Source organism: Auxenochlorella protothecoides (genome assembly GCF_000733215.1).
Source record: "Auxenochlorella protothecoides strain 0710 unplaced genomic scaffold scaffold18, whole genome shotgun sequence".
Lineage (NCBI taxonomy): Eukaryota > Viridiplantae > Chlorophyta > Trebouxiophyceae > Chlorellales > Chlorellaceae > Auxenochlorella > Auxenochlorella protothecoides.
This window is the reverse complement of record NW_011934213.1, coordinates 360,076-368,806: the sequence shown is the minus strand read 5'-3', so window position 1 is coordinate 368,806 and position 8,731 is coordinate 360,076. Positions and strand designations below refer to the sequence as shown.

General features: G+C 62.2%; 4 protein-coding genes across 4 annotated transcripts in view; 2 read left to right on the top strand and 2 right to left on the bottom strand.

Moving 5' to 3' along the window:
- Positions 1-606, top strand: part of F751_1788 (Para-aminobenzoate synthase) — a gene marked incomplete at both ends in the record, with an annotated part of 4,452 nt that extends 3,846 nt beyond the window's left edge. The window contains 2 exons of the mRNA XM_011399495.1: positions 141-264; positions 392-606. Of these exons, the coding sequence (XP_011397797.1) occupies positions 141-264; positions 392-606 (339 nt within the window). The remainder of the gene's footprint in view (positions 1-140; positions 265-391) is intronic.
- Positions 1-2,580, bottom strand: part of F751_1787 (hypothetical protein) — a gene marked incomplete at both ends in the record, with an annotated part of 7,738 nt that extends 5,158 nt beyond the window's left edge. The window contains 5 exons of the mRNA XM_011399494.1: positions 1,430-1,530; positions 1,691-1,800; positions 1,933-2,023; positions 2,138-2,293; positions 2,439-2,580. Of these exons, the coding sequence (XP_011397796.1) occupies positions 1,430-1,530; positions 1,691-1,800; positions 1,933-2,023; positions 2,138-2,293; positions 2,439-2,580 (600 nt within the window). The remainder of the gene's footprint in view (positions 1-1,429; positions 1,531-1,690; positions 1,801-1,932; positions 2,024-2,137; positions 2,294-2,438) is intronic.
- Positions 2,581-3,882: 1,302 nt separating this feature from the next.
- On the bottom strand, positions 3,883-6,260 carry F751_1786 (Lycopene beta cyclase, chloroplastic; the record flags this gene model as incomplete). The annotated part of the gene is made up of 7 exons (XM_011399493.1): positions 3,883-4,113; positions 4,330-4,544; positions 4,679-4,796; positions 4,957-5,098; positions 5,221-5,350; positions 5,490-5,725; positions 5,884-6,260. 7 exons carry the CDS (start codon positions 6,258-6,260, stop codon positions 3,883-3,885), a joined length of 1,449 nt encoding a protein of 482 aa, XP_011397795.1.
- Positions 6,261-6,713: 453 nt separating this feature from the next.
- On the top strand, positions 6,714-8,289 carry F751_1785 (Smr domain-containing protein C11H11.03c; the record flags this gene model as incomplete). Its single annotated transcript, XM_011399492.1, has 2 exons — positions 6,714-6,887; positions 7,900-8,289. 2 exons carry the CDS (start codon positions 6,714-6,716, stop codon positions 8,287-8,289), a joined length of 564 nt encoding a protein of 187 aa, XP_011397794.1.
- Positions 8,290-8,731: the final 442 nt, after the last annotated feature.

The window sequence follows — 8,731 nt, the reverse complement described above, 5'->3', positions numbered from 1 at the left end:
CGGGGGGTCCGCCCGGCGCGGGGGGGGGGGGGGGGGGGGGGGGGGGGGGGGGGGGGGGGGGGGTTCGTGGCGGCTTGGTTCCTTCACCTTTTCCACGACCCACTCTTCCACCTCCCGGCCCTGCCCCTTCCCCTCTACAGACTGCATCTGTGGTGGACTGCCTGCGCGCCTCCTTCCCGGGCGGCTCCATGACGGGGGCCCCCAAGCTGCGCAGCATGGACATCCTGGGCCGCCTGGAAGCCGGGCCCCGCGGTGTCTACTCCGGTGCGGTGACTGATTGACAGAGCGGCCGGTGTTTGCATGGGGTTGGGCTGCCTGGCCGGTATGTTGGAGCTCCTCAGGATCAGACTCCCCATTCCACCCCTTCCCATCCTCCCCTCCACAACCACAGGCAGCATCGGCTACATCTCCACCAATGGTGCCTTTGACCTGAACATCGTCATCCGCACCGCCGTCGTGTGGGGCGACCGCATCAGCATTGGGGCGGGGGGTGCCATCACGGTCCAGAGCGGCCCCGAGGCCGAGTGGGAGGAGATGCTGCTCAAGGCCCGCGTCCTCCGCCGGGCGGTGGCCTCGGTGGATGCGCTGGGGGTTGTGGCGGCCTGAGCGGGGGCCTAGGCGGGCTGAATGAGTGACCCCAGGGGCGGGAGCCCATGCACTGGAAAGCGGCGCACAGGTATGAGCAGGAGAGCCCAGAGGCTGCGTGTAGCCTGTTGATGGCGCGATCCGTGACCCTGGAATGAACCCATCTTTCTAAATGGTTGTAGCATTGCGAACTGACGTACAGTACCATGAGAGAGGAGGGAAGAGGAGAATTGGTGTATAAAGGAGCATGCCATGTCTAGGGCAAGGCCTGTGGATGAAAAGATAGCACATCTTAGAGTACAGCAGTGTTCCTCCTGTCCAGCTCCTCTACATCACCGTCCATCACAATCCTTCCCTCCCCACAAAGATCAGGGTCTCAGCCCAGGAGGGGCGCGGCCTCGCCCCGCCATTCCGCCGTCGCCTCCTCCTCGTCACCCATGCTGCCCCCGCTGTGCTTGCGCAGGCGCAGGTTCACGGCGGCCGCGGCGGCGTGCTGCCGGCCCAGGCCCCACGCCGCGCCCGCCCAGGCCAGGCACAGCGGCACGGCCGCCGCGGCCAGGGCGCCCGGCCCCGGGCCCAGCGCGGGGACCAGGGTGGCGAAGGCCGCGGCGGCACCGGCGTCGCCGACGCGCTGGACCACGGTGTCCATGAACACCTTGGCTCCGTACTTTTCCTCGCGCGACAGGACGGTGAAGAGCACCTCGCGCGTGGGCCGCGCCAGCGCGTAGGTCAGCACCTTGCGCGTCACCTCTGCCGCGGCGATGGCGACGGGGGCGGGGGCCGCCGCGACCCCGGCCATCAGCGCCGCCGCCGCGAGCGGTGTGAGGAGCAGGGCGCGCGGCACGCCCAGCGCCCTCATCACGCGCCCCGTGACCGCCAGCTGCAGCACCAGGATGAAGGAGGCGGAGGCCGAGTTGATCATGGCGAACCAGGTGGTGCGCACGCCTTGAAGGAAGGGGGTGTGGAGTTTTTCATGGGGTGGTTGTGGTGGAAGCTGTGCGCATGCGGGTGGAATGATGAGGAAGGGGCTCAAGAAACCCTGGACGAATGGGGAGCCTATCCCTGCTCAAGAAGCCCGCACCCCAGGGTCGCCCACATGCCACACCTGCATCCGGGACGCGGGCCACGATGATGGTCTTCTCAAAGTAGAAGAAGCTGCTGACAAAGTAGTTGAACACCACGTACACGCAGATGCGCTGCAGGTAGCCAGATCCTCTGGAAGATGGGGTTGCATGTCAGGGGGTTGTCGGCACGATTGGGTGGGGACGGAACCGGGGCGGGGTGTGCTCGCCGCGCACTGGTCTCACAGCCCATCGATCCCACGTCCAATACAATCCCAGTGCCCACCTGATGACGCGGATGCCCTGCAAGAGGCTGGCCCAGGGCGTCAACCCAGTGCTGGGATCAGCAGGCTCCTGCCGCCGCTGCCGCGCCAGGTCTGCAAGGGAATGTCCAGGAAACGGATGTGGTGATGCCCACGGCGTGAGGCCCAGAGCCACCAGCTACCCTCCGCCCCATGATCTCGTTCCTACAGTACAAGCTTTGTGCCCACCCTCGGCGGCAGCTGTGAGCTGGACTCGCGACATCAGCTGCCCGGCAGCTTCCAGGCAGCAGACGGAGAGGAGCATGGGGACCAGGGACACGCCGCCCACCACCACCACGGGGAGGCGTGCCGCCCCCGCTGCCAGCAGGGAGGCCACCAGCTGTCCTGAAAAAAGGCAGGTGGGGGGATGTTTGAGTGTAGGGTCATCGGCTTGCTTGTCGAGGGATTCTGCTGACCATCAACAGGCACGCACATGCATCGATGGCCGATCCAAGCACCCCAAGGAACCCGCCTGTGGTGGCGCCGGCACCCAGCACGCCAAACAGCCGGGTGCCGGCCTCCGGGGTGAAAACGTCGCTGGCCCGGGCCCAGAGCGTGGCCATCCCCACCAGGTTCAGAAGGGACACCCAGAGGTAGAAAGCGACACGCACCGCCCGCTGCTGCCAGGTCATGAGGTGGTGCTGAGGGACAAGGGGGAGAGGCTCGACTCAGGGTCAGAGGCAGGGAATATGGAGGATGCCCTTTTTATGTGCACAGGCGCTGGTGAATGCGTTGCATGTCCAAGACCCGTAGCCGAAAAATTCATATGATCGCCATGTCCCAAGCTTTCGCAGGCCGACCTCAACCCATTTACCACATCAGGGCCTTCTTCTTGGACCGGTGAGCCCGCAAGCAGATAGGCCCAGAAAAACGCTGTTGGGAGGCAAAAGGAAGAAGGTTAGAGCAGTGGAAGGATGAAGGAGGTCCTGAGTAGGCCCTCTCCAGGCACAAGCCTGCCAACACTCTTGAAGAGACGGCACGTGTGGCAACGTGCCCGCCCAGGCGTACCCACCCTGCCACTGCAGCTCACCGAAGATGGATGCCGCCATGCTGCGATACAGCACCTGCATGCCAGCGCCCTTGTCGGCATAGCGATGCAGCAGGGACGACACTGTCGGGGAGAACACCAGCGTCAGGAGCAGGGAGGCTGCAAATAGGACAGGGAGGGCAGTGGTGCCCAACGCCACTCCGGCCTCGTCGCGCAAGGGGAGCAGGAAAAAGTAGCTTGCCAGGACCTGTGGGTGTGGGGTGGGAGGATGAATGCCTATTTGTAGAGTTTCAATGAGTACGCTCTCAGACTGCTGCTGCCAGCATGCTGCTGAAACCTTCTATCCCTTTGCTGGACTCACCATGCCAAATCCTCCAAAGCTGAGGAGCACAGGGCGTATCTGTAGATGAAACGAGCCTTGCTGGGAGAATTGTACAGAGCCCCTGCATGTGATGTCGCCTTCCACCACCGTGCCACCCTTGTAATGAACTTGCCCCTGCATCCGTGCCAGGCAAGCTCACCTCGTCCTCCCGACAGTTGCTGGTGGTTGTCACCCATCGCTGTATTGAGGCCGATGATGTCATGCCCAATGGACGATTATCTATTCTACAGGGAGGATGCGTATATATGTCGGCATTCTGCGCATCTTCGGCTCCATGAGGCGCCTCCCACGCACTCCGTGACTTATACAGTTGCTGCCACGAGAAGCCCCATATGCGTGCTCATCGGAATTTTTGTAGTACTTCTAAGGATGAAGGATTGCTTAGTTCCACGCTAAAGTTTATAAAGCTTATCAGAAGTCCTTTCGACTTTGCAAGTGATCCAGCGCGTGTGCAGGTATCGCGCGCGCGTGCTCCGGCTTGAAGGATCGCAAGAGGCTGAGGGTGAATATGCTCCACGCCTCCAACCCTGCAGAGGCACTGCTGAGCCTTACAAAATCTCCAAATCACTTAATTTGAGTGAGACGAGCAAGCATGGTGACCAAGCCCGGTAGCCCCTTGGCAATAAGGCCCAGGCGCGCAGAGCTGCTGGACTTTGCGAAGAGGCTCAAGCCAAAGCCAATGAGCTCAGTGAAGGTGAGTCGCGCCGAGAGGAACCCATGCCAGTGATGCTCAGACAAGGAGAAAAATGCCGAGAAAAAGTTCCGGGTCTCATGCAAGTCCAGCTTCAACAGGATCTGTGGGGGGTGAGAGTGGTCGTCGAGTGAACTGGGGCACCAAGTGCCATTGGTGGAGGGGAGGATGCACAACTGCATATCCCTCCCTGCTCATTCTCTCAACAATCTAAAAGGGACATCACAGCAAGCCTCGATACGCCAAAATTATTGGCACCAGCACCACAACCAATGGCAGAAGAGCAGCCCCCACTGTTACCAAACACCCTCACGCCTTACCTCCATGCCAAACCAGAAGAACTCTCGCTGCCTCTGGCGTCGCTTGGGCCACAGCGCCGCCCAGACGGCGGCAGCCATTGCATCAGCCTCCTCCTCGCTCCGTGGGGCGCGGGGCGTGTTGCGGTCCTGTGCTCTGTCTGAGACGGAGCAGAGCTGGTCGATTATGGTGTCTGCCACGAGCGGGGCAGCACCCAGAACCCTCGAGATCATGTACCCTGTTGGGCAAGAAGGGAGGGTGTGATTTAAGATTCCTGTGATACAAAAGGATAACTATAGTTGCATCTGACAAGGAAAAAATCTGCATTCTATCTGTCAAGCATCAAGGCCCCAGCTACACCATGCCACCCACCTGTGGAGGGGTGCACCATCCCAGCAGTGCCTCCCAACCCCAGCACACGCTGAGGCAGGGTCGGGAGTGCACCGCCCATGGGAATGCGACAATACTCCTCCTCAGATATGCTCTTGATCTTTGGGAGCAGAGAGGAGGGTAGGGTTGGCTGTCATTGAAAGTGCAGGGTGCTCTTTTTCCGACACTGGGTTGCCACATCCAAACTTAGCAGCGTGCTGATTGTCCATCACCGCATTGAGAAAAATCTTCATTCCTCCGAGCACCCAACGTCCCCGCACCTCGAGTCCGAGATACTTCAGTCGGGCCTCCAGCCTGACCTTCAAATCCTCAAAGGGGATGATGGGACGTGCCACCAGCGACGTCTCCTCCAAAAACACAGATGTGGCTGACAGGGGCATGGCATACAGGAACGAAGGCAGCCTGTTGTATTGAGGGGAAGGGATAAGGATGTGGCAGGGGATATCCAACAACCAACAGAACTGTAGAGGCTCCGCATGAGATAGACTACACATTTCAGCAAACTCGCAAGGCGCCTCGCCCACCGTTCATTGGAGGCTCGCAGGTCTGGGCGGTCTGCCAGGTGGTCGTCACGCCAGTCCATGAAGAGCATTGCCCCAGGGTCAAAGGGATGCCACTCGACCTCTGCCACGAAGCCATACGCGCCCTGGTACCCTGTTTGGTCGCAAGACGGCTTATCAGTGCCCTTGATGCAGCACCTTAAAGACACTCTCACCATGTGACATTGTGTGCATTCCAGGGCTCAAGAAATACCCCACCCACACCCACAAGCAGAGCCATCAGGTGGACTCACCAGGGTCAAAATTTGTGTCATACTTGACCAGGGACCTGCTGTGGCCACTGGCGTCTAGGACGAGACTTGCCGTGACCTGGGACCCATCGCTGCAGCGCAGCGTCGAGCGCCCATCCCCGTGCGTCGCGTCCTCGGCCTTGACGCTGTGGAACTGGACGCCATGGCGGACGCACTCTGACAGCATCTTGCGCTTCAGCCGGGGTCGGTCCACGCGGGCGTAGGGCCGGCTCAGGCTCCTGCAGGGGGAGCAGGGATTGGGACTGGGGTACAGAGCACAGCCGCACGTGATCAAGGGCATGCCAGCCTTCCAGCATTCACTGATGTAGCACGCAGAGCCAAGAGTCCCAGCGTGAGCGTGGACTGACCCACCCTCCCACCCAGTTTTCAGCCCCACCTTTGTCCATCAGGACCCGAGTCCAGATAGACGACGGCCCGGTCCCACACCGTGTCGAAGCAGTCCTCCAGGCCCATGTCCTCGAACTCGTCGCACCAGACGCCATAGTTGTTGCGCCACTCCCCCAGAGGGTCGGGGTCCACCAGGACCACGCGGAAGCCGGCCTGAGACACGCGTGCAGCCACCGACAGGCCTGCGGGCCCAGCGCCCACCACGACCAGGTCGGCAGCCTGGACCTCCATGGGGTCGTAGGCATCCAACTGGAGGTCGGGGAACTGGCTGTTGGGGCTGCTGATGCTGGCCTTTTTCGCTGCGGGGGGGCCGGTGGTGGCCACCGCCTGAGTCTGCACCGGCCGACCACGATGGGGCGGCCTCATGCCCGCCCGGAAGGAGCATGCCTTGGGTGCCGCATGGATGAGATGACCCTTTGTGGGCGGCCGGCATGTGTGGGCGAGGCCATGCTGCGATGCAATGGCCTTCATGACGAGGTGTCACCCCTGTCAGGGCCGAGTGGTGCAAATTCCCCGACAAGCGCCCAGCGAGGTCCAGGCGATCCCTCAGACGTTCTCCATTCCCTGAATGGCCGGAGGCACAGCTTCGGTGCCAATTAGCTGACCTCCCGACGGCCAGATTGGTTTTGCGCCTGCATGATCCACCCTGTGGTGGTTCCGGAGGGTCTCAATCCCCTGAGGGCGCGCCATGAATGGAGCGACAGTTCTGATGGATGCAAGGAGGTGGGGAACAGGCAGACATATCCATGCACCCTTCAATGCATCGTGATTCCTCGCTCTGCATTGCTGTCTCAGCGGAACGTCATAAACCACCTTCCCATGCTCGACCTTGAAGCCCAGGCACGCCTGCGAGTCAAGGCCGTCACCGCGGTAGTTACCACCATCACCGCGGCCAGTTTGATACTGTTCGACTGGGACGCAGCGTCTGGGCAGCGCACGGCGTTCAGCAGCATCCGACCCACCATAAAGTCCTGGCTGAACCAGGTGTACGGGGTTGAGCCACGGACCCCGAGCCCCGTCCAGGACCGAGGAGCATGACAGGCCTAAACATCGGAGCTGCTGCCTTTGTGCCCTCTCGGCCACGCGAGAACCCCATCGGGAAAGGGTCAGGGGAGGCGCCAGCATCCCTCCCACAAGCAATGCGTCATGCCTGTGATCCAGACTTCCTGGACCATCTGGCAATGCAGTTCCCTCAGTATCATACCCAGGCCCTGTACGACATGTATGAGGGTCAGGACTGGGACCCGCACTCAACACTGGACCTGTTGGAAGAGCTGGAGCGCGAGGTGGCGGAGTGCTTGACTCTGGAGGTGGGTGCAGGGTGCCGGGGGCGTGGAGAGGGGCCAATGTTGCTCGTCTGAGATAGTGCCTTTGCCAGGGCTACAGTGCTCAAGATGGCGTTTCCAGGCTTCAACAATGCAGACCAGCTCGACCTCCGCAATTGACACCGAGGAAGCGACGGCAGACGCCGTGGATGCGAGTCAGGAAGCGTTCCCGGCCCTGGGATGCGCATTGGTCTCAAATCGAGCTCAGCAGCCCTCATCGAGGCCGACCTGGGCTGCCAAGGCCGCAGCAGCAGCTTCCGCCCCGGCCCCCAGGCCGCCGCCCTCCGCCGCGGCATCGCAGAGGGCTAGTTCCGGCACTCCGACCTCCGCCAAACCGATCTGGCTGTCGGGCGAGGACGTGCGCCGCTTCGAGACCGGCCAGAGCGTCGCCGCCGACTACTCCGAGGTCAGGGCTGCTGCGCGAGACCACGCCCGGCTGCGGAACCAGTTCTTCATGCAGGCAAGCAATATGCGGGGGGTGAAGGGGGGGGGGGGTTGGGAGGTCTGGGAGTATGAGTGCTGATGGCAGAGTGGTGCAGTGAACCAGTACTACGGTCGGCCTGATACGCCACCTGCACGCATGCTGGTGGGGGCTCTGAACGAGCTGCTGAGCAGCGATACGCCACCCTCTGACGTCCTCACACCGGCGCAACACACACCACACAACCCTACTCCTGCAGGCCACGCAGGCCTACCTGAGCGGCAACCGGGCCCTGGCCAAGCAGCTCAGCGCGGCCGGGCGGGAGGCGGCCACGGAGATGCAAGCCGCGCACGCTGCCGCCGCGACCGCGCTGTTTGAGGGCCGGAATCTGGGAGAGGGCGGCCGAGAGACCCCTGGGTGTCGCACCCTGGACCTGCACGGCCTGCACGTCGCCGAGGCCCTGGAGCGGGTGCGGGCGGCGGTGAAAGCGCAGCGCGTGCAGCGTGGCACGGTCCTGCGGCTGGTGGTGGGAGAGGGCCGGCACGGCAAGGTCCCGGCGCGCCTGCCGGCGGCCGTGCGGCAGCTGCTGACGGAGGAGGGCGTGCGGTGGAAGGAGCCGTACGCCGGCCTGCTGCAAGCCTCTTTCTGACCCGCTGGGCGCGGGGGGCCTACTTTCGACGGGGCGCATGCCCTCTCTGCGCATCTCAGTAGTACTGCAGCACTGTGAGCAATTCATTGTCCATCTCGTGTTGTGGCTGAACCTTGCCTTCAAGTAGCCCAATTCCATACCATGTGAGAATCCCACACATTGGGGATGGGGAGGAGTCAGATAGGGAGATATTCTTCATGCTTACACAGGGAGTATCTCTCTCATAGGCTGGCTGTGGAGGACCAGGCCGGTGAGATGCTTCACTACATCTTCCCACCAAGACACACATGCCACTTGACAGGAGTGGTCCCCAGCCCCTCACGCGGGGATCCCAGCATATACACCTACTCACAGACGCACGGCCATGGCAAGCAGAATAGGGGTGGATGGGGCATGCAGAAAGCGAGCTACAGGTTTGTTCGGGAGGTCACTGAGCGAGGTC